Source organism: Protomyctophum parallelum (assembly GCF_964188405.1).
Source record: "Protomyctophum parallelum genome assembly, chromosome: 8".
NCBI classification, from domain to species: domain Eukaryota; kingdom Metazoa; phylum Chordata; class Actinopteri; order Myctophiformes; family Myctophidae; genus Protomyctophum; species Protomyctophum parallelum.
Window position 1 is genome coordinate 13,478,727 of NC_139703.1, and position 24,021 is coordinate 13,502,747.

Sequence of the window (24,021 nt, forward strand, 5' to 3'; positions counted from 1 at the left end):
GTCCGAAGCTCTTTTTATTACTTTTCATTGGTTCAATATTGTTTTAACCATCACACAGATGCAAACCTTGAACCTTGAAGACATGATGCATTAAAGAAAGTATTCAGAAACGTGATGTTGAATTTAATGTGGATGTCGACGAACTAGTGTCGTTTTTCCATGATTTTTTAATCGTCAAAAACCATGAAAAACAACATACTCTAGTACAGTATAGGACCACAATTGTTTTTGTGATTATGCTTTTAGCCCTAATGTCTTACTGTACCAAGCGCTGTTTACATTTCTGACTAACAATAAAGTATTCAATCAATCAAAGTTTTCATGCTCAGTCTAGCAGTAGAACTGGCTCCGGATTTTATTGACAATCAGTATTACCTTTACCTTGTACTTTGAATGATGGAATCAATAGTGACTGGATCTAAATCTAAGGAAGTGATGCTGTCTGAAACAGTTCCAGTCAAAGTGGCTGTGGCCGTGAAGACAATCAATATTTGTTATGTCTGCCATAGTGAATGCATTACACCATCACCAGTGGTTCTCAAACGGTTTCATGTCAAGAACCCCCAAATCAATAATTGTATGTATTTGGCCACTGACTCCGATCTATACATTATTTTGTGCCAGGATCCCCATACATTTGTGTTGTCAATTCAAAAATATTCCAAATTCCGAAAATAAATCAAGATTTGTTTTTGAAAATAGATACAACCAGACATTGGCACGATGTGACACGTTGTGTCTAACCCATTTAGACCTGACACTACATTCTACAAAATGTCTTCTAAATCCTGAAAGCTTTCTAAAAAACTGCTATTTTTCAACAGCTAAAGTAGAACATGATACTTAAAACACCAAAAGGGGTTCCCGTCCAGAATGGGCTAAGCAAATGTATAGTGTAGGGTTAAAGTAGTTAAACGTATTTTGACGCAATAGTATATTAACCCCTGGAACACTCTCTGGGGGTGTCCTCGGACACCACTTTGAGAACCCCTGCACTACAATGTCTGCCATGGTGAACAGATGTTCCAGGTCCCTTACATCCATCCTATAAATGCAAGATTTATTTTCATTGTGTCGCTTTTATAATTGTGAATTTAGAACATCTAATCGTTTAATGTAAGATTTTACATTAAACTTAAATCATTGATTCTTGTATTTTCACCTCTCCAAGTTGTGTGCATTCCTCCCCTATCCAGTATTAGAATTCATATCTAAATCGTTCAACAAGTTAATTAGGAGATATGGGAATGTAATTGCAAGTACTTTATGGGACCGTATATAGGCCTATGTAGGATTGTTCCCATTGTGGATTTTACCCAGTATACCTACACTGTAAAATCAAACAAATTCGAATTGAACCGTTAAGGGTGATACCATTTTTTACAGCAGTCTTCTTAAAGGCACAAGTCAGCAACATTACTCAGGTGTGCAAAGAAATTAATGTTTATAGACAGCTGTGTTGGAAATCTTGTATCATCCTCTACCATAATTCATGCATAGAGGAAGGTTGTCTGTGTCCCAAACATATTACAGGTACACAGGTTCCAGGTCATCTGGTTTGTACGTTTGTACGGCTAAATTAAGAAAATAAACAGCACAATGCTCAATGTTTCCAGTGTCTACCAGCCTTAATTGCTGCCTACCCCTAACATCCCAACCCAAATATCCTTCAGAACAGGTAGTCTTTATTCTTCATGTAAGTTACGGTATATATTCTTTATTGATCACTGTGGGGAGTACATTCACCATCTTCCTTTGATCCATCCTTTCTATCAGGTGCAGTGGGAAGACACTGAGCAGCTCCTCCAGCCGACGCCTATGCCTTGCTCAAGGGCACTGGTAAGACTAATATGCATGCCTTTTGGTGTTTGGAGGAGATTAAGCCCTGTGAATACAGGGAGAACATGCACACTCCACACAGAAAGGGCCCAGTTGGGTTCAAACACACAACCTTGTTATGATGAGGCAACAGTGCTAACCACCGTGCCACGTACTGCCAACCATATATTGCCCTTAAACACTCAGAAATGAACGTTACATATTTCTCTTTTTAGTTTTTCAGTTCTACTCAGTTCATTTCAGCTTAGTTCCACTCCATAAGCCAAAGTAATTACGTCATAATCCTCGTTGTTAGGTCACCAGCACTGATCCAAGTCACTTCACAGTACGAGCCAATAGTTAGTCCCGAAGTCATTAGTAAAACTGTTGTACGTTGATGCAGCATGTGGTCAATTTAAACAGTGACACAAAATCAGCCAAACCTCCAAAAGACCATCCTGATACTTCGGCTAACCTGAATTTCCATTTAGTTTCACATTATTCAGGCTGGAAGTGCTCCCATTGAACCCAAGATGGGCATAATCAAAGTGCAGAAGCGATTTTCATCCCCAAACCAGTCACAATGGTAAAGCGCTTCATTGTTGTCACATTATGTTGGTCTCTATCAAGAACACCTGCCGTTTATGTAGACAATTTACCAATCATGGTACTTAGGGCACTTAGTAAATAATACACACTATGGAACATTTGTCTGGGTGGAGGAAGATGTAAATCTTTTAAAGAGATGACAAAACGCTTCAAACAGCTTCAATAACAAACAGCTTCGACATAAATTCCATCCACTGATTTATGTTACGCCGCCATTCTGTCAGGAGTTATTCTGTTTGAAATTCCAACTGAGAAAACACACTGACGGTATTACATCAAAAGTAATCATCAATCTATAAAAACTGGTCAAACATTAATTGGGCAGGTTTTCAAATAATATACAGTAAGAAAGAGGCAAGTGCTCAAGCTCAGTTGTGAGCATGTAGATCCGTCAAACTAAATGTAAGACCTCAGCCAGCACCTACAATTCCAAGTGCTTGTTATGATTATTTTGGGGTGTTCAAAAGGTCTGGGCTGAAAAGGTTGAGAATCACAGGAAAACGAGCGTCACCCCGCCGCCAGCCAGCGTATCAGGCTCGCTGCACGTAGGATGGATGTTCCATGTAGCTGTAATTCACCACACCACCTTCCTCCTCCAATTCCACATCGTCTTCCTCGTCCAAACACCTGCTGTCTCCGTCCGACCCCTCCTCCTCCTCCTCTCCTTGTGCCCCGTGTCTGTCTCTGTCCCCCAGTCTGACGCGGAGTGTCTTCCAGGTGCTGTTGCGCACCGAGGCCTCCAGGGCCTTCTGCTTGCGGTAGAACAGGGAGAACTTGTTGAAGATGATGGTGATGGGCAGCGCCACCACCAGCGTGCCGCCCAGGATGCAGCCGCTGGCCGCCAGCTTGCCGGCCACCGTCACGGGCACCACGTCTCCATAGCCCACTGTGGTCATGCTCACCGTCCCCCACCACCAGCACGCCGGGATGGTGTCCAGACCCACGTCCTGGAGGGGGGAAGGGGGGTAGGACAAGAGGTTAGGAGTAGGGATGCACCCATATGGAAATTCATAACTATTTAGCCGATAATGATAGTGATATATGTTTATTTCGTTTTTGTTGTTTTTATTTCCCCCTTTTATACCAGGGAAACAAATACATCTTCAATACAAGAAATACATTATGTTAAGCATCTACAGCTTGGTAGGCTGCAGATAACCAACACACCAACATAGCCAATGCAAAATGTATGCTTATAAACAACAGATAAATATCGGCTACTGCCATCGGTTAATGTCAGTTTAATTTGCAGATACTGATATGTGGCCGATACATCGGTACATCCCTAGTTAGGAGGCTTCAATGAAGTAGAACAATGATGACGTTGAAAACAGATAGGGTGGAGAGAAATAACTGAAGAAGAAGAGAGAGGGAGGGAGGGAGAATAGAACAGAAAGCGGCCATAGCTGAGTGGGTACAGAGAGGCCAGGTCAAAGTGTCCCTGTCACCTCGAAAGTGTCCCTTTTCCACTGGGATTGAACAGGTTCTGTACTTTATTGTCTCCACCAGGCCGAAGGCATGGGGAGAGTATGTTTTGCACTCCGTCCGTCCGTGTGTCCGTCCGTCCGTCCGTGTGTCCGTCCGTGTGTCCGTGAGCAGCTAATCTCGGCCACCGTTAACCCGGTCGATGCCAAATTTTGCACACACACTCCCTGGATGCCAACGATGAACCTCTGCCCCAAACTTTCCAGAACGGCCTGTTATAGCGCCACCAGGAGGCCGCTTTGTGCAAAACAAGTTTTTGCACAGTACACCTACAGATTTTGTCCGAACATCACGCAAATTGGTACACAGTCTCTCTAGAGCCATTCAACGAAACGGGTCTTTCACATTTCTCAGACTCCATCCTGATTGGTTAAGATTGGCTTCCAAAGTTCACAGGAGTGCTCAGTTTCAAACAAAATGCTGCAAATCATGAACACATCGCGTGATTTCCGTGAAATTGTGCACCCACATTCCCACTAGGCCGAGGACGAAATGCCACATGAACAATTTCAACTCAGACTCAAGGTGGCGCTATAACTGGCCGAAAAGTGTTTTTACCTCTAACTGCACGGATCTGTGGATAACTTTGTATGCCAACTCCCTAGAGGCCAAGGAAAAACCTTTGCCTGGAAATTTTCACATCTGCTCTTTATAGCGCCACCAGGAGGCCGACATATGTAAAACACATTTTCTATTATTACTCCTTCAGATGTTATCCAAATTTCACGCAAATCGGTATACACTATCTCCATAGTCATGTGATCAACACGGAGCGGCACCATTTCCCATCTTCCATCCTGATTGGCTAAGATTGGCTTCCAAAGCTCACACGATTCGTCCATTTCGAAAAAAGGCCACAAATCACAAACAGTGTGCAATTTCCGTTAAATTATACACGCACATTTTCACTAGGCAGAGGACGACATGCCACAATTTCTTCCTCAAAATCAGCCTCACGGTGGCGCTATAACAGGCCAATTCCTGTTTTTAGCTATAACTGCATCGATCTGTATACAACTTATGTATGCACACATGGAAAAACATTGTACCTGCATCCCTCCAACACGAACCTCCGGCCCAAATCTTCCTCAACAGCCTGTTATAGCGCCACCATGAGGCCACAACCTGACCTGCCCTGGTGGAGACCTGTGCCGATTGGCACTTTGTCTAGTTCCCACATAATTTTGTACCAAATTAATTGGTTCAGATCCCTAATAGTTGGTTCAGAACTGAAACAAAAAAAAAAAGTTTTTCTTGCACTGAAGTGGGAACCAAAGTGTTCAGGTCACTATTCAGGTTGGAAGATGCAGCTGTGATAAAAACATCATAAAAAAAATAATGAACGGTGGAACCTTTTATTTCTGTGTAAAAGGAGCCATACTGTAACCTTTAACTGATGGTCCACGGACACACGGACAGAGATTTCACCCATTCATTGTAAGGAAGACAGAGAACGGCTTCTTTTTGTTTGATTTACTCATTGTACAACTATATTATATTAAATAATTCAAATTGAAGCATACCTCCTCGTATTCAGCCGTGTAAGCCATTCCAGAGAACACAGACACCCCGACAGCCAGGTACAGCAGCAGAATGCCCACCTCCCGGTAGCTGTGCTGGAGACGGAAAACACATGGAAGATTATACTGCTTCTCAACCTGTGGGTTGAAAAGGTGGGCTTCCTCAAGCCTGAGGAAGGTCGCAAGACCGAAACGTTGCTCAATTAATAAAATTGCTCTGAACTAGCAAGTGGCAGTGTGCGGATGTCCCTTCTTCCACATTGATTGATCATTAAAATAAACTGCTCTGAAAATGCCTGCGGCATGCTTTCGCCTGCTGTGTTAAGTGGTCAGAAAGGAGGTGTATCATACAGTAGTATCAAGGGCAAGACCACCAGGTTTATTAAAGATGGAGTGCCACAATTTTTGTATTTTTGCAGTTTTTCATGTGTCTATGAGGTGACAGTACTTCATTAGACACCCTGGAGTCGTTTGTATGTGCAATGGTGTATTAACTTTGTATTTAGGGTTTCTTCCTGGAGGATGGAGCCTTGACAGTCAAACGGGCCAATGAAATAAACAGTAATATTGTGACATCACACTATCAGCCCCTCCCCTAACCCCTCCCCCTTTATCATACAACTACAGCTGTGGGTGTCAGTTCAGGTGGATCACCCATCACCACCCGCCAGGCAAACCAGGCATACTTAATGAACTGGTGGGCGTGTCCACATAAAAGCATGATTTTAACAAATACGGTACACTATTATATTTTAATAATACCTGATAGCCTGGGCCGTGGCTCAGCGGTCCAGGCACCTTGGCTGGTAATCCAGTCTGGCAGTGTGCCGTGGGTTCGACTCCCGATCCCGACGGCCTTTACTGCATGTCACCCCCCCATCTCTCTCCCCATTTTCTGTCAGCCTACTGTCTGTCCCTCAATAAAAAATATAAAAATAAAGGCAAAAGCCACGAAAACATCATAATAATATCTGATGATCATGTTTTAGGGTGGAAAGAATCGTGGCACTCCATCTTTAACAACTTCCACCCGACTACCTAGCTCTATGGACCAGAACTACCGGCTACCCTCAGACTGTACACCCATTCACTGCTCACTAGCAGCTTTTCCCACTGTGTGCGAGGTTTTACTTTACAATTCCCCGAAAATAAACAAAACAGTCATTTCTTCTACTACGGCATTTCCGGTTTTTGCCTGCGCTGATCTGGTTGGATTCATTTTATTTAATGACTAAAATAGTGCATTTTAGAGAGAAGCTGGGGACCTGAGACGCACCTATGCACCTCTCCTCCACTCAAACTCTTTTAATAACAGAACGGCTAGATTCTGCTGTTTCTGTAATACAATTACGGTCTATTGATTTGTAACTGCATGTACTGTCTAGGACACAATGCTTTGAATGACTTTCTTTAAATGGAGATGGGACGGGAAAAGAATTGTCCACTCTAGTTCCTCTAGCATTTGATAAATGTTTCATATGGTACGAGGAAAGATGGCAGACATCAGTAGAGAGACCAGTGAATGCACTTAGGCATATACACTTTTGGTTTTGTAAATAAACAGGAAGGATTTTACTGAGCATGAATGAATGATCTTCTTTTTTGTTTTTTACACATATCTAGGAGCTGCCCAGTATGATTACAGCCTTGTACTATTGGCCACCAAGCAAGCAAAGCAGCTCCATTTAAAGATGTAACAAATGTGTAAATAAGTGGTTTAGGAGTCATTGAAATGATGGGGCTCCAATGCAATCCCCAGCATCACAGTCAGTTTAACCAGAGCCACAAATAGGGACAACCGGAAGTTTACGGAATGCATTGGAGTCTATGGGCTCGCGCAAGTACATGAACCACGTGACCGTGCTGTTTAATTTCTGCCCCCTCATTATTGCAACTATAATTAATCTAATAGAAGTATTAGATGGCTCTGAGTTTAACCACTTTAACCTTTTATACAAAACCAGAGTCATGTGTGGTTTCTGGGTTAGAATATATGTAACAAAAATGTGGGAAGGCTAAAATCTGTTTTCCAGCTTGAGGAATTCATACCAAAACATATCAACCTGAAACAGACAAGCATATGAAGTCGATTTGGGTGACAAATGCTCACATTCATTGAGATGGGTCTGTCTTTATTACAATAGCAGATAGTGTAATTTGATCTATTTGTACTACTCACTGACCTTACATTACATTCTATGTTTTGGTGGGGATTCTTGTAAATATATCACTGCTTTGAAGGCTCATAGTACTTTATAGGTATAGGATAACTGATTCTGCAGGGGAAACAATATCTGTGCTTGTAGTGTAATGTGATATACAAGTTGTGGGAGCTCGAAAACACATCGAGAAAAACAGAATGATGTAGGGCTAGGCGGGGGGGGGGGGGGGGGGGGGGGGCAGTGGCTCAGGGGTAGAATGACCGGATGGGAGCAGCAAGGTTCCCAGTTCGAACCCGGGCTCCCCCAGAGTTAATGTCGAAGTGACTCTGAACTCTGAACCCTAGGGTAGGTACCCTCACAAAAAACATGCAGTAATCCTGGTCACTAAACTGCCTCCCCCTGGCCAGCCGGGGCGCCTGATGGAGGGGAAAGGAACTGGTTGGAATAACGTGTTCCTTCCACGCGCTACGTCCAACCAGGGAAACTCCCCCTGTCAGGTGTAAAGGAGCAACTTGGACACTCAGGCATGAAGGAAGCATGAGTTCAAGTCCGTTGCTCTCCCCTTGTCCCCCATATATGGGGACTAGGTTGGCGGAGGGTGTGTAGAGCCCAGGATCACATTAGATGATTGACACAGGGGTGGAAAATGGGTTACAAAATCGTGGGATAAAAAATATATAAAAAAGACTCTGAACCCCTAATTGCTCCCGACGTGCAGGTTGGTGCCTTGCATGGTTTCCTCCGGCATCGGTGTGTGAATGGGTGAATGCACAATCTTTGTAAAGTGCCTTGGAGAAAAGGTGCTGTATAAATGCACCATTTACAATTTGTAATATGACAGTGACACACACACATACACACACTCAGAGTCGTCTCCTCACCCGTAGTGTTGCTCCCAGAGAGCGGAGCCCTGTTGAATGTCTGGCCAACTTCAATACTCTGAAGACTCTCATCAACCTGAAGACCTGAAAAGAGAGGGAGGGGGAGGAGAGGGAGACAGAGAGAGACAGATATGTTCATGACCTGTGATGTTACGGCCGGTAGCCAATGCCATAAGCCAAATTCCAATACCCAAATCTCTGCTCACTTGGGCCTCCAGCTTAACCCGGAAATAGTTGTCCCAAATGGTCATTTGCTTTTGGAGGACTGTTCTCGTCCTCTCACCAGAAGTGTTGACCGTCTATCTGTTTCTGTTATTGGATGGATGGGCTTCTCCGGCTATGTTAGAGAAACCTTTCTAGAGATGGGGTCTTAAAAAAACAGCAGTGGCGCATCACAGACTTCAAAGGGACGTTTGACCATTGTGTGCCATTGTGCCTGCATGTATATGTGTGTTGAACGGTTTGAGGGCGAAAGTGACTCACCTGATTAAACTGCAGAGATACTGAAGTGCTATATCATTGTGAACAACAGAGGCATTTGTGCCACAAAGTTTTACACCGATCGTGATGGTGCAGTTATAGGTACTAAAAACATAAATCGGACAGTTATAGCGCCATCATGAGGCTGATCAAGTGGCATTTCTTCCTCTGCCTAGTGGGAATGTGCGTGCAAAATCTCACGGAAATCCCACGCTGTGTTCATGATTTGAGGCATTTTGTTCAAAACGGAGCACTCCAACAAACTTTGGAAGCCAATCCTAGCCAATCAGTATAGAGTCTGAAAGACCTGTTTCATTGAATGGCTATAGAGAGACTGCACCAATTTGCATGATGCTTGGACAAAATTGGTATACTGTCAAAAAATCTACCTGCTCTGGCATCCAGGTAGTGTGTGCAGAGTTTCGCTGCGATCAAGCCAACGGAGCCAGAGATTACCTGTCATAAAACGGACACATGGACGGACACACACACACACACACACACACACACACAAGGACGGAGTGCAAAACATACTCTCCCTGTGCCTTTGGCCTGGTGGAGACAATAACAATACACCAAATGCATCTAACCTGCATGAGACGTCCCACGTCTCCCAGTTCGGACTCGGAGCCCAGCAGCAGGTCAAAGAGCAGGGTGATGTAGATGGGGACCACAGACACCATGTCAATCATGTTGAGAGGGTGATGGAAGAACTTCCTCCGGTTAGGGGCCAACAGCAGCCTGGTCACCACCTCCAAGATACAGAGAGAGAGAGAGAGAGAGAGAGAGAGAGAGAGAGAGAGAGAGAGAGAGAGAGAGAGCATGAAAAACAGTGACAATAAATAGTAACACACTTCATAACGACGTTAGCATGTCTGTGCCTACAGTGTTTGATTGGATTATGTTTTTGACTAAACTACGTACAGTATACATGAGCTGCTCTTGGGAAGAAACCAAACTCCAAAATGTTTATTATTATATTTTTCAGGAAATGAAGAAAACCTTATATTTTGAAAACAAAGCAATACTGCCTCATCAAAGTTGGTGTTGTGACTTTATATATTGTCAATTACTTGCGTGAGAGGGAGAGAGGTGGTGGAGTTAGCAGTCCGTTTTAGGGTTCAATGGAGTTAAGGGGTTTTGTCCGAAGCGCTTTTTTTTTTTTCACTTAATTTTTATTGAAGGAAGAAACATACACAACTGACAAGACTATATGGAAAGAAAAAGACAAAAAGTAAAAAAAAAAAAAAAAAAAGGCTGCATTTCTCATATTACAAAAAACATTCAATGAAATCCAATTGCAATATCGCTAGGCTGAGAGAAGAGATTCCACTTTTCCCACTTTTTATAGAATTTATCCTCTTGTAGTCTAAGTATGAATGTTAGTTTTTCCATAGAATACAGTTCCTCAATAATGTCCATCCATTGATCTTTCGTTGGTGGGTCCTGCTGGCATGTCCGAAGCGCTTTTTAATACTCTCCATTGGTTATTTTTTAACCAACACACAGACTAGGGTATTTAAAAGCACTGATTTATGCAAAAAAACATCTAAAACCTAAAAAATAGAGTTAGGTGGTTTCCTCCTGACAGCAAGCTTGAGAGCGTATTTCCATTGTCAGCTTCAGGTCTAAATGTGTTTAAACTCATTTTGTTACACGTTCGTACTCAAAAGAGCACAATAACTCTGTGATAACTGTGTTATCATTTTAGCATTATTGTATAACTGTGCCATTGCACTTTTTTGCAAACTGTTAAGAAGGTATTCAATCAGTCAATGGAAATAATTTTGTCTACCTCGAAAGTGAACCAGCTGGTACAGAAGACCTCCAGGGCTTCCATGGTGGGGTCCTCCATTAACTTTCCATCTTCATCAAATTCCTGAGAGGGACAAGAGCAGCAGTGGCCATAAGGGACTTCAGCCCCTAAGTGGCCATAAGGGACTTCAGCCCCTATGCATTCATGGCCATAAGGGACTTCAGCCCCTATGCATTCATGGCCATAAGGGACTTCAGCCCCTATGCATTCATGGCCATAAGGGACTTCAGCCCCTATGCATTCATGGCCATAAGGGACTTCAGCCCCTATGCATTCATGGCCATAAGGGACTTCAGCCCCTATGCATTCATGGCCATAAGGGACTTCAGCCCATATGCATTCATGGCCATAAGGGACTTCAGCCCCTATGCATACATGCAACTCAAGTCATGCATACACGCATGCATACTGACCACTGACCTGGTACTCAGGTATGCTGTTGATACACATTGTAGCAATGGATGTAAGAACCACTCCAATGGAGAGCAGGCTGAATAGCTTGGAGGGGATGGAGTAGCCTGGGTTCTCCAGGGTCAACCACAGACACTTCCTGATGTGGCCGTAGCGCATGTCCTGGAAGTGCAGAATGTCTCTGGAAGGAGAATGGATGAGGTGGTGTTTGAGAACAAGAAATACAGCTGTGCCTTCGCGGTGCAGTCTGTAGCTATGGCCTTGTAGTTGGCTGTATGCACATATAGCAGCATCGCTTTCTGGTCCACAGCATTAGCGATTACACACTAACTAACACTCTGCCAGGAGCACTGTATAGTAGTGTGATGTCTAAAATCCAGCGTAGCGATAGTTCAGGTATTCACGGAAGGCTGGTGGTGTGTAATGCTATCTCACTCCCGTACCCCCACATTCATTCCATAACAAGTTCATTGCCCACAAGTAAGTCTGTCTCTCCATGTTCAACCTCACTTAATTCTCATTCGCTTAAATTAAAACTCACACACGCCCTCAAACCCACAGTGCAACTCACTATCCACTGTTCATTCTACTACGTTAGCGGTCACAGCGCCCAGCCTCCTCCCTATGGCATAGTCCTTATATCAATGGATGATTCTGTGATCGTACTGTTCTTCTATGGATTGTACTATGATGTGGTATCTTGACTCATGCAATTGAAGGCAGTGTTATGAATTTGACAGACTATTCTCAGTGGTGGGATACCTTTTGTATAAAATCAAGACGAGAAAATAAAATACCAGAGGGAACATTTTGTATTCATTCAAGTGTGCCACCTATACAGATCTGATCAATAGAAAATGATAATAAGCTTTCAACATCATAAAACTGCATTTGTAGTGCAGCAAATTATATTCTTTATTTTCGCTCACGTGTAGCAATCGTACAGCTGGTCATTTTATAGTCTGCGTTAGAGAGAACTTGCCAAAGCTCTGGACCAGAGCTAACAGCAGCGTGAGGTGAGATGTGATAGGCGTAGCAGCATCAGCTGAACCACCCGCTTCCAATGTTATCAACTGATAATCACCAGTATGTTCTTTTGTGCTCTCGCCTTTGGACCACAAGTTCATGGTTCGATCCCGGACACCGCCAACTCAGTGTATGAGTAGCACGGCTTGGGTGCGGCAAGTCATGTGGGAAGTATACTGGGAGCTGATGGTGTGGCGCTCCACCTCAGCAATCCATCTCCCAGGGGTCTAGCTAGCACATTGTTACGGGGACAGACTCCCACGTGTTACCAGCTGATACCGACAATAAGCCACTCCCGACCTCCTACTATATGTTCTTATCAGGACCATGCAATGGAGGCAATATGGACATTTCCACATACTGCCTACGACTACGAAATGCAGAAGTGAAATTACTGCTAAATTCAGACTGATATGAGGTTAGGGGACTTACGTGGGGTGTTAAAACTGAGGTTAGGATTCTGGTATTTCCGCAATAAATTGTAGACTTTTCTTGAAGGTCTGAGGTACAAGCCGGTTAGGTTTCTGGTATTTCCACAATAAATTGTAGACTTTTCTTCAGTTATGGTTAGATTTAGGGTTAGTAATAGGGTTAGCCACTCGGACAGTGGCTGTCAACAACGTCAATATGTAGGCTGTAGGCATAATGGCTTCATTGCATGGTGCTGATAAGGGCTGATGATGGAGAGTAAATCATTTGATAACATCCGAAGCCGCTAGCTGAACAGAAATAATATAAGAAAGTAAAGCTATTTAAAAAAACCTGCTCGCGATCGATTAACATACATGAGCTAGATTAAGTCAGATGTAGGTTTTAAATGTCAGTTTCGATATACTGTATTTTCGGTTAATTTTAGATTTTCATGACAGAGTATTGTAATCGGCCCCTTCTGTCAGCGACGTAACCATAGGGGACGTAACATGAGAACGCATGGTTGAATATCGAGTCGAAAAGGCCAAAGGTTAAGGTCACAGTCAAGGTCCAGGTCAAAGGGCAGATTTTCACGAAAGTGAAATGGATGTAGTGCTGTTGTTCTGCTCTGCCACTAGGGATCAAGGGAAGGTTCCAAGAACAGAACTGAACACACCGCCCGGGCCGGCCTGGCGGTCCGGGCACCTGGGCTGCTGATCCAGAAGGACAAAGTGTCACGGGTTGAGATCATGTGTGGTGGGAAGGGATGAACATTGGGTCAAAAAGGTCTCGGTCACGGAAATGTCATAATGGGTCATACTGTATATCCGGAACTGAAGCGAGTTTCCTTGCTTGTTTATTTAATTAACCGGGGTTATCTTCATAACCTATAGATAACTGAGGCAGGGTTTGCATTTTCCTTTTCTTTTTCTTTTACCTGTTCAGGTCAGATATCTCGTCCACCGAGGTGTCGATGCTGCTGACTTCGCTCTCGTCATCCCAGCTGCGATGGCGGCTGCTCTCCAGCTTCCGGTCATGGTAACGGTAACTGCAGCAGGTGTCCAAGAAGAACTCATTGATACCCCAGTACTCAATCTCCTGGCTGGATGTGGAGAAGACAAAATAATCCATTGTGTATTCACAAAGATGTGTTAATTTTTTTATCCATTCTATGCTCACAATGATATGTTAATGTTGTGTGCACTTCAAATTGTAGGAGTTGAGGCATTACATTTAGTTTGAAATATTGTGAAAATCTACATATCTACAAACGGCTCGCAGTGCAAGGCATTGTGAGATTATAGCTATTTTCAACATTTGTCTCTGTTTTATATTATATGACAATCTGGCCAATGTTTGATTAGTTCTTTTGAGTATTGAAAAGGACTTAAAAGTCCTTAAATTGGCACTTCACTGTCATCTGGGGACCCCCCTCCCCCCAAAACTCATGTGGGGACCCTGAGAACCTCTACAGTAAGGTACAATACAACACAGCACAACAAGACGGGGGCTGCCCATAATTCCGACATGCCATTACTCCGACTACATGGCTTCGCGTGTGGTTAGGGATGGGATTAGTAATGGGGCGAGTCGGACTAACACAACGTCGGAATAATGCGCCTTTGGAAACAATGCCACGCCACCAACAAGACAGTACAGCACAGACAAATTAACAGACAAAGTCAGAGACAGACAGATGATTGTTGTACCTAAAGGAAAAGACACACAGCTCGTCCATGATGTGCAGTTTTCCTGTCTGATAGAAGTGGAGCACGTAGGGGAACAAACCAGGATTCCTATCAAAGTAAAACTCCTTCTGCTGAACATCATAGTCATCACACACCTACAACAAAAGATTGATTTGTTTTATTAATGGTAATGTTCGAAGTACTGTCTACACAGCGCGCATGCGTGATCGACCGTGCACGCGTGGATTTCGGCTGGTTTTAGGTAGATTACATCGGGCGTTAGCCAAACAAGCTAAAAGTTGCTACATTTTGTTATATTAAGCTCCCGATTACAGAGGATTAAACGATTACGTCAATTATGTACTGTAGGTGGCCATAAGGGATTTATTGATTAATTACGTCAATTACGACACTGGCCATAATCCGGTTAAGTCAACTGGTGAATGTAATGTTGAGTAATGTCTAAACCTGTAGTATGTCCTCCTCAGAGTCACAGGCCAGCAGTTTTCCCAGCCTGGTGTCGGGGAACTTCTTCAGAGTGCTGGAGCAGAGACTCCTCTTCAGACCACCTACGTTCACATGAACCAGGCTCTCCTCAGGGCCCTGGCGTGCCCACTGGGGAAGCCTCTCCTTCACCATGATGATCTAATGATGATTGCAAAGTGATTTCAACATGATTGAGAGGTTTAAAGAAAAAGGGGTTGTGGTGATTCACTGCAAATTATAATTCATATAATAGTGAATGAATTGACAAATACTAGCCTCTATACCTACCATTTATTTTAACACGGTTTACTTAACTCCAGGTTGCGCTCTCTCTTCTCTTCTCTCCCTTTCTCTATATATTAGCTGTTCACTCTCTTGATTTTATCCCATTAGGACCTCTACAAATGTCTTCTAAATCCTAACTGTACCGGTAATTGGCCACAGACCCCCATCTCATTTTGTTCCAGGGACCTGGACATTTTTGTTAAAAGTTTTCACTTTAAACAGTACTGTATTCAAAGATTTGCACAAATGTTCAGGATTTTTCAAAAATAGCAGATCTACAAGCACATCTGAATAGCCAAAGTATAAAATAATGGTTGAAGTGGTAGACAGAGTAACATGAGTTCATATTGCTTAGGGAAACCTCAGTGAAGCAGGAAGCAGAGGTATCCCTTTTCAGAGCTCTAAGTCGTGTTTCACCGCAGGTAAAGTGTGACTGTAATGTAATTTAGCAACATTAGAGGCTGTAATTGCAGAAGGAAATGGCCTCTGGTCTCATAGACGTGGATTTAACACGATTAGACCTACTGCAGTCTGTGGATGTCTCCCTGTGTCGGTCCAGGCCTTTCTCTCACATCTTCAAATATGTTGATAGTAACTACATTTCTAACCTCCTGCTGTGTTATTAACTACACACTCCACTTGTTTTTAGATTTTAAACTGCAGGTGATATGCTGAAAATCTCAGTTTTTAAATCAAAGCCGAATACTTTGATTCATTTCTTGCACTGCATTGTAACAAAGTAACAAAAGTAAAGGAGTACTCCTTATGCCGAATGTCCCATTTCACAAGTTTTCAAAATGTACAAATGAAAATAGCACACAATGCAACTGCTCCATGACTGCTGCCCAATTCTGCCACAGAGCTCCACTGAGTGCGTCGCCGGTGCGTCGTGTTGTGTTTGTTCGGCATAAAAAAATGAACCGGGGAGAATTGGTGACGCCGTCCAGACGCCATCCAAACACAACCGTCAGCAATGGAGTACCCTTTATTAATTATTTCTGTGCCATTAGGTGGCAGCAGAGTGTAGGTAAACCCTGCGAGGGGTTTTTGACTATGTTTAGTCATCTTAATTTCCGATTTCCCGGCCTGGAGACCACCATTGTAACGATCGGCTATTATTAGCGTTAGCTCATGCTGTTTACCTTTCGCCAGAAACGTTAACATGTCGGGGGCGATACGAGACAAAATCACAAATCACATCGGAACCTTGGGATTGGATCGTCAAAACCACGGACAGCGCACATAGTTTCAGAGATACGAGGCATAGAAAACCCTACTTTGACTGGAGGTAAATGGGGGCCTGGCTCAGGTGATGGAGGCGTTGCCTAGCAACCTTGCAACCTTGACCAATGTTTATATAACCAGATATTCTGCTAAACCGATTCATATATGGTGTAAAGCATATATGTCAAACTCAAGGCCCGGGGGCCAAATCAGGCCTGTGAATGAATTATCTTTGGTTCTAATACTAATATAATTAGTCTAATACTAATATAATTAGTATTAGAACTGGCCCTCTGGTATATTGCACGGACCACCACAATACTACAAATCCCACAATGCAAAGCAAAGTTACTATGTTTACCCAGGGTAACTGGACTAAGCTCAAGAACTTGTTTACAGCCAGGCCCTGCTCATAGAACATTTCATGGTAGGAGTTCAATGCCTTGCTCAAGGGCACTTCAGCTGTGGTAATTTTAACGTGCTGGTCCGGGGATACGAACTAGCGACCTTCCGATATCAAGACCGCTCCGCAAACCGTTCGGCCACCACTGCGAGTGCATTGTCACATCGAGGGCCCGCAAGCGCAAGCATGCGTCTTCTCTTCACTATTGATCAGCAGTGAAAGTATATCACTTGTGGTCAACTTTCAGCGACCCCTCTCCCCAAAAATGGCCGGTGTGTTGAAACACAGTCCGGCCCTCGACTTGTACCAATTTCTTTATTTTGGCCCACTGTGTATTTGCGTTTGACATCCCTGGTGTAAAGGGTATACGTAGCTGGCAGATAACGTCCCATGGGGGGGTACGAATATATACTTAGCTGGCAAAAAAAGTGAATTAAAAAAGGAACATTCCCTGCGTTGGCACCGACGCTGGCGGACACCCAATAGCTGCAGTGGAGGGCCGGCCTTACAAGTTGACAGATGCTTTCCCTGATTCAAGCGGTTAAACATATTTTCATTCCAGTGAAAGTTAAATTCCCCAATGTCATCCATTAGCTTTTGCACAGTCCTGTTTCATTGATTCAATCACTCAATACATCCTGGGCTGAATGTCATGATGCTCTAACTCTCAGCATAAGAAGACCCTGTGCCTGTATCAGCCTTGAACATGAACAAAAGAAAAACTTTTCATACAAAAAAAAATCTTTCACCATGTCAGCATGCCTCCACTTCTCTTCTCTCAAAGAGGCTTCCTTGTCAGTTCCCTGTGCACACATCGAAATAGGCTAAATACTTCCTTCTAAAATTCTAATTCAAAGCCTGTGCACTATGAAGGTCTGGCACAGATATTATCTTCTCTAACATTAAAATGTGACATACTGTAAACACCTTAATTAACCATTTGTGAGTTTCGGTTAACGGTTAAAACAGACAAGGCTAAAGACTAAATCAGAATCTATATCAACTAAAATGGAGTCTGCAGGGTACAGTGGATTACAAAATGTGGTCAAAAGACCTGTCCCATGGTCAACATGACATGTTGGAACGTTAAGTAAAATACAGTCCAAATATGGGCATAATATTTTTAAACTAAACCATGCGTAGTTACCTTTGGCATTTAACCTATACAAAAGTATTTCTGGTTTCGATTGACATAATAATAGTGTTTCCCATACAGTTACAGGCTGGGCCTCTCTCTACTCACCCTTGGTGGAGTGCAGTGCACCTCCTGACTAATGAGGCCTATATTAAACACCTGTGACATTTGAGTAGCCGTGTGTGTGTGTGTGTGTGTGTGTGTGTGTGTGTGTGTGTGTGTGTGTGTGTGTGTGTGTGTGTGTGTGTGTGTGTGTGTGTGTGTGTGTGTGTGTGTGTGTGTGTGTGTGTGTGCGTGCGTGCGTGCGTGCGTGCGTGCGTGCGTGCGTGCGTGCGTGCGTGCGTGCGTGTGTGTGCATGTTTGAGGACTAAGGAGGTGATGGCAAATTGATAAATGCATTCCTGTGACAGTGCAGTTGTTGCTAAGGGCCCAGCTGTCCCTTGTGGAATGCCATGTACACATTGGCTGCTACAATAAGATACAGGCTACCATTTTTTTCAATAGAATCCAGCGAGGTGAAGATACAAAGATGCATTTGTTGTACCGGTATGTTTGTAACAGCTACAAAAACATTGAGCTGGTTTCAACTTCAGCTACTGTACAAAGATACGAAGCTACAAATATGCTGTGTGCCTTTGAATCTTGTGTATCTGCCAGTGTGAATGCAGCATAACAGTACCTGTTAAGAGTTGGGGGGTGGCAGGTTTACTCATTCTCTCTCTTTTTTGAATGACACAAAACTGAATTCTGAGGTTCAGTTGTAGCAGCCTTCAGGGACATGCAGTCACACCATTCAAAGGTTGCTAATGGAAAAATATATAAAGAAACCCTGCCCCTAAAGTGCAGTCATCACATTTCAAAGAATCTGCATGACTCCCACACACACATACACAAGACAACCTGGGATTACACACAGGCTGAAGACAAACATTTGTTTTGTTTGTTATCCCTCTCACCACTTCAACCCCATATGATTATGGCGAATCCCTCAGGGCTCCATACTAGTGTATTTTCTGTTTTGTTATTGTATAATATTTCGCTGAAAATAACAAGCTCACAACGCGCTGTGAGCTTGTCGATCTGCTATTTTCTGCGAAAGCTTTTGCCACAATACGGATGCTGGGGTTCAAGTGGTTCATTTGGTCTCTCCTAACTATTTATAGAGTAAGGTAAAATATACGCACAGACAGAGAAACATGAGAAGGCATATAGGTAATCATTTTGTGAGTGGCTAGTAGTAGCTAGTTAACATGACCCTGGATAGTAGGATCAATAGTTGATATTGATATTATCTTACTTAATTGAATAGTAGGCACCATGCTGCAAGCTATAGCTTAAGTCTTAAATAATTAAAACACCAAAAACAATTCCCAGCTACCCCATCAAGTTCATAAATATGATCTTTTGGAATAATGTTTTGAAACATGGCACAAATTATGTTCAGTTGTGGGAGTCTTTGACATGAAAAGGTATAGGCCTACTACACTAGACATAACTACACAATTATGTATTTGTTGCATTACCATGAAAATGTGACTACTGAAATAATATAGCAGGGGTCTTTAACGTTTTTCAGGGCAATATGACCCCTTAGCTGAGAGAGATGCGCGCACACGCACACACACACACACACACACACACACACACACACACACACACACACACACACACACACACACACACACACACACACACACACACACACACACACACACTGCACGATTAGCTATACCCCCCCCCCCCCCCCTCTCTCTCTCTCTCTCTCTCTCTCTCTCTCTCTCTTCAGGGTCCATCCATGCTGTCTGCAATGCTCCCAGGGGGGTTTCCATGCATATACAGAAATAAAGTTGATCTATAATTCAACAGAAGCACTTGCAGCTTAAAATCCCAGGGCAAGATAAAGCTGTCCAGTCCAATATCCCTGTATACAGATTTGTAGATTTAATTAAAAGTAATGTCCTGCAATAATAGCAAATAAACATGGGCTGCTATACTGGAATCAAAATAATTAATGTGCAATGTAAAGACAATATAGTGTGTTATATTATAATGTAGCCTATTATTACATTATATTATTATGCTATTCTATAAAGCAGGCATTATAACTCACATTGTATGTGAGTTGCATGTGTGTGAGCTTTGTGCGCATAACTGCCTCTGCAGAATCAAAATAAATAGTGTGTAAGCTGATTAAAGCATATACCGGTAAGCCTAATAATTAAATGTAAAGAGCCTCACCTGCAAATGTCTCCAGACGCTCAGGAATGTTTTCCTTTTTAAATAGCTGCAGAATCAGCTTCTTCAATCACCCCATGGTAGACAAAGTTCTATCTGTCTTTCTTTTTTTTACCAACTCAGAAAGTAGAATTGCTACAGAAACACTGGAAACAATCTTATTGAAATCTGAAGCCTAGCGGCCATAAAGTGTCAAAGTGATATCAGAGGTAGAAAGATAGTTCCTTCCTTCATCAGGTGATTTATTTGAATGAGTCTCCAGTTCAGTTCAGTTCTGTAGACACTAGACAGTCTCCTCCGCTCCGCGTGTCTCACCACAACACGAGGGAGAAACAGATCGGCACATTCCGGCCGGGCTCCGGCTCTCTCCGGCAGGCAGGGATGGTCCGATGGATGAGGGATCCCAAATCATCCCATTATTCCCTTACATAACTCTACGATCCCATTCCCATGATAACGTGATTCTCAAAAAAAGGACCCCCAAATTAGCATAGGACTATGTGGGCCAGCCCAGGAACCTCCAATATAATAATTTTATTGTCTCCACCAGGCCGAAGGCATGGGGGGAGAGTATGTTTTGCACTCCGTCCGTCCGTCCGTCCGTGTGTGTGTCCGTCCGTGTGTGTGTGTGTGTGTGTGTGTGTGTGTGTGTGTGTGTGTGTGTGTGTGTGTGTGTGTGTGTGTGTCCGTCCGTGTGTCCGTGAGCAGCTAATCTCGGCCACCGTTAACCGGGTCGATGCCAAATTTTGCACACACACTCCCTGGATGCCAACGATGAACCTCTGCCCCAAACTTTCCAGAACGGCCTGTTATAGCGCCACCAGGAGGCCGCTTTGTGCCAAACAAGTTTTTGCACAGTACACCTACAGATTTTGTCCAAACATCACGCAAATTGGTACACAGTCTCTCTAGAGCCATTCAACGAAACCGGTCTTTCAGATTTCTCAGACTCCATCCTGATTGGTTAAGATTGGCTTCCAAAGTTCACAGGAGTGCTCAGTTTCAAACTTCAAATTGTGCACCCACATTCCCACTAGGCCGAGGACGAAATGCCACATGAACAATTTCAACTCAGCCTCAAGGTGGCGCTATAACTGGCCGAAAAGTGTTTTCACGTCTAACTGCACGGATCTGTGGATAACTTTGTATGCCAACTCCCTAGAGGCCAAGGAAAAACCTTTGCCTGGAATTCTTCACATCTGCTCATCCTGGTGGAGACCTGTGCCCAGAAGGGCACTTTTTCTAGTTTAATCTGAAGAAGCAATATCTCTCTCTCTCTCGCTCTCTCTCTCTCTCTCACTCACCCCTTTTGGTGTTAATCGAACGACTGACATAGAAACATAGCTTTTTCAGAAAACTGTCAGGATGTAGAAGACATTTTTAGAATCTGATCTCAGGTTAGAATGGGTTAATAGGCCTACTGTAGGCTATTTTGTGTTAAATTGGTTACATTTATTTCTAGCTATAGGCCTATATTAACACATTTATCTGGGACCTGGCCTCAAGGACAAGGTATTGTTGAGGGTGCCCTCGCGCCTCGCGGACCACTTTGAGAACCACGTGCCTATAGGCTACTTGACTTGACTGTCGATTCCGTACGTGACAAAGTCCTGAGGCCTACTTAACCATTTACCGGTAGATTACATTGTTTATGTGTGCTCGTTAGCTCAACAACAAAACAGATGTCCAAATGTCTCACTGCCGTTAACAAAGCAGGCCTGGCTGTCACTTGCAGTAAAATAATATTAAGGCAAAACAATGCAGGGACATTTTTAATCTGAGCACAGCACAGCACAAAGTCAGTAAAATATCGTGTTGTCTCATCCTAATTAACCACACCTGCGCTTGATTGTACCAATAAGGCAGCCTTGCCCTCGACGCACCATGTAATCAGGGGAGATTCCCCAAGGGGTCAGGCGGCCCTGCATGGCCCCAGTTCCCCTAGGGAGGACGAGAAATTTCTGGGGGATTATTTTGATTTTGATTGATTGAATACTTGAATACTACCTAGGTATAGGACTAATAGGAGGACAGGAGTCACACGTTTTGTATGACTGTTTGTAAGGCATTCTACTATAGGAATGATAGTTTTGAACCAAATGGGTTGCAAAATAATATATAGGCCTATATATTTACATATATTTTAAAAGAAAAAGTATTTCGAAACTATATCCTATAATTGAGTAGCCTATTGAAAACTTAAATTCTCACAAAAAGCTGGTTGTTTCAATAATTTGACTTAATTTAATGTTCATATGGATTTTATGTGAAAATATCTATTTATTAATGAAAAACAACAACAAAGAATAGATATGCACACACAAAGTAGCAATAGTATTTCGGACTCCTCAGGTCCAGAGTTGAGAACATGTGTTGCATTGTCTCCATCTAGTGGTGAATGTATGTTCTTGCAACAAGGAGTAAAATATTGATCTTGATAATGTTCAACTTCTCACCAGTGGTGGAGTCAACCCCAGTACTTGAGTCAAAATACTCATACTGTATACTGTGTTGACTCCTGGTCAAACATTACTCTACTACAAGTGAAGCTGCTCTGTCTATATTCACTGGTGGATGGACACTATATATATATATATTCTTGCCATGTGTTGGGTACAACTTCTCCAATATAGAATAGATAGTGTCCATTATAATTTCAGAAATAAATACGTGTCAAAACCGGGAAAGCTTCTGTGTCATTTTAGTGACACAGAATAGCAGATCTACAAGCTCACAGCGTGTTGCGAGCTTGAACATCTGCTATTCTCTAACACTTGAAAAATCTTTAAAGTCTTCTGGGGGTCCTTAGTTGGCACAAACAGATTTTAGATGGCGGGTCCGCTGGGGACCTTGGCATGGATAAGAGTGGTGCTAGAGGAAAGGTCACTGGGTCAGTCATGTGGTTAGGGTTCATACTCATATGTTTGGTCCGACGTACTAACAGTCCGACACGCAATAGTCCGACACGGCTATACCCCAAACCTTAACCTAACCATAAACCACACGAGTAAGCGTGTGGTTTATTATGTTATTTGATGTTGAGTCAAAACTCAGAAATGGACAAAATCTGGTCAGCATGACATCTCACACCTCAGAAACTACATCTCCCAGAATGCAGCAGCAAGATGGCTGCTCGTTACCTGATTAGGAGCACCTTAAAAGGAATGGAGCTTCAGTCATTCAAACAAACACCAGATGCAAACAGCAAAGACTACTCTTGGGTTCTACCTCCAAAGACGCCAATGGTCGGTGTATTGTTTTATTCACACTTTTGTATGCAGCACTGTTTGTGGTTTTGTGGTGTGATGTGGTTTATGTCTGGCTAATTGTATTTAGTAGGTTCACACATTAACACTGCAGTATAGCTGTCATTAACTTACTTGATTTATTTTATTTTATAATATTTGTTTTATTTGGAAAGAGCAGTACATTACAGTTAGCAATTTCACATATGACACACGAGCAATTCCCAAGATTTTTCCTTTTTTTCCACCCCTCTTCCCTCCCTCATCCCCCCCTCCATGTGGCTCCAACTCCAATGTCTCTGTATAGTCCTTTTTCATATGACATCAAGTCCACACTTAAACGGGGACAAACAGGGCAATATCACTTCGGATTGTAACATTTCAGGAGAACAAAAAGAAAAGAGTGGGCAGAAAAAGACAGACAAAAAAACAACAACCGACAAAAAAAAACGAAAGTATATACACCATTGCTGAGGGGGACAAAAACAATGCAGCTTTGGTCTTCGACCCTGAGAGAAGGAGAGGTGTCTTAAACATTTTCTACAATCGTAAAGCAGGCAAAGGACCAGTGAGATTACACAAAGTCCGCTCTCAGAGGGGCAATGTGCACTATCCAGTTGTTCCAAATTTGGTAGAAATTGTCTAATCTAGTTCTTAACATGTATGTTAATCTTTCCATTTTGAAAATATCCAGGACTATT

The 24,021-nt window shown here is 43.0% G+C and overlaps 1 protein-coding gene across 1 annotated transcript; it reads right to left on the bottom strand.

The window, feature by feature from the left end:
* Window positions 1-2,910: 2,910 nt before the first annotated feature.
* Window positions 2,911-20,376, bottom strand: LOC310863479 (delayed-rectifier potassium channel regulatory subunit KCNS2). The gene is made up of 10 exons (XM_083771842.1): window positions 20,079-20,376; window positions 14,776-14,952; window positions 14,329-14,462; window positions 13,557-13,721; window positions 11,192-11,363; window positions 10,751-10,834; window positions 9,546-9,707; window positions 8,476-8,559; window positions 5,436-5,528; window positions 2,911-3,374 (listed from the first exon to the last, which is right to left on the bottom strand). The coding sequence occupies exons 2-10, from the start codon at window positions 14,944-14,946 to the stop codon at window positions 2,958-2,960; spliced, it is 1,482 nt and encodes a 493-aa protein (XP_083627968.1). The 5' UTR covers window positions 14,947-14,952; window positions 20,079-20,376; the 3' UTR covers window positions 2,911-2,957.
* Between the last annotated feature and the right edge of the window lie 3,645 nt (window positions 20,377-24,021).

Coding starts and splice junctions, on each gene's coding strand:
- LOC310863479 (XM_083771842.1), bottom strand. CDS start 14,946: ATGGTGAAGGAGAGGCTTCCCCAGTGGGCACGCCAGGGCCCTGAGGAG. Junction 14,463..14,775: donor CTGAGGAGGACATACTACAG/GTTTAGACATTA, acceptor CTTTTGTTGTAG/GTGTGTGATGACTATGATGT. Junction 11,364..13,556: donor GAGATATCTGACCTGAACAG/GTAAAAGAAAAA, acceptor TTCTCCTTCCAG/AGACATTCTGCACTTCCAGG.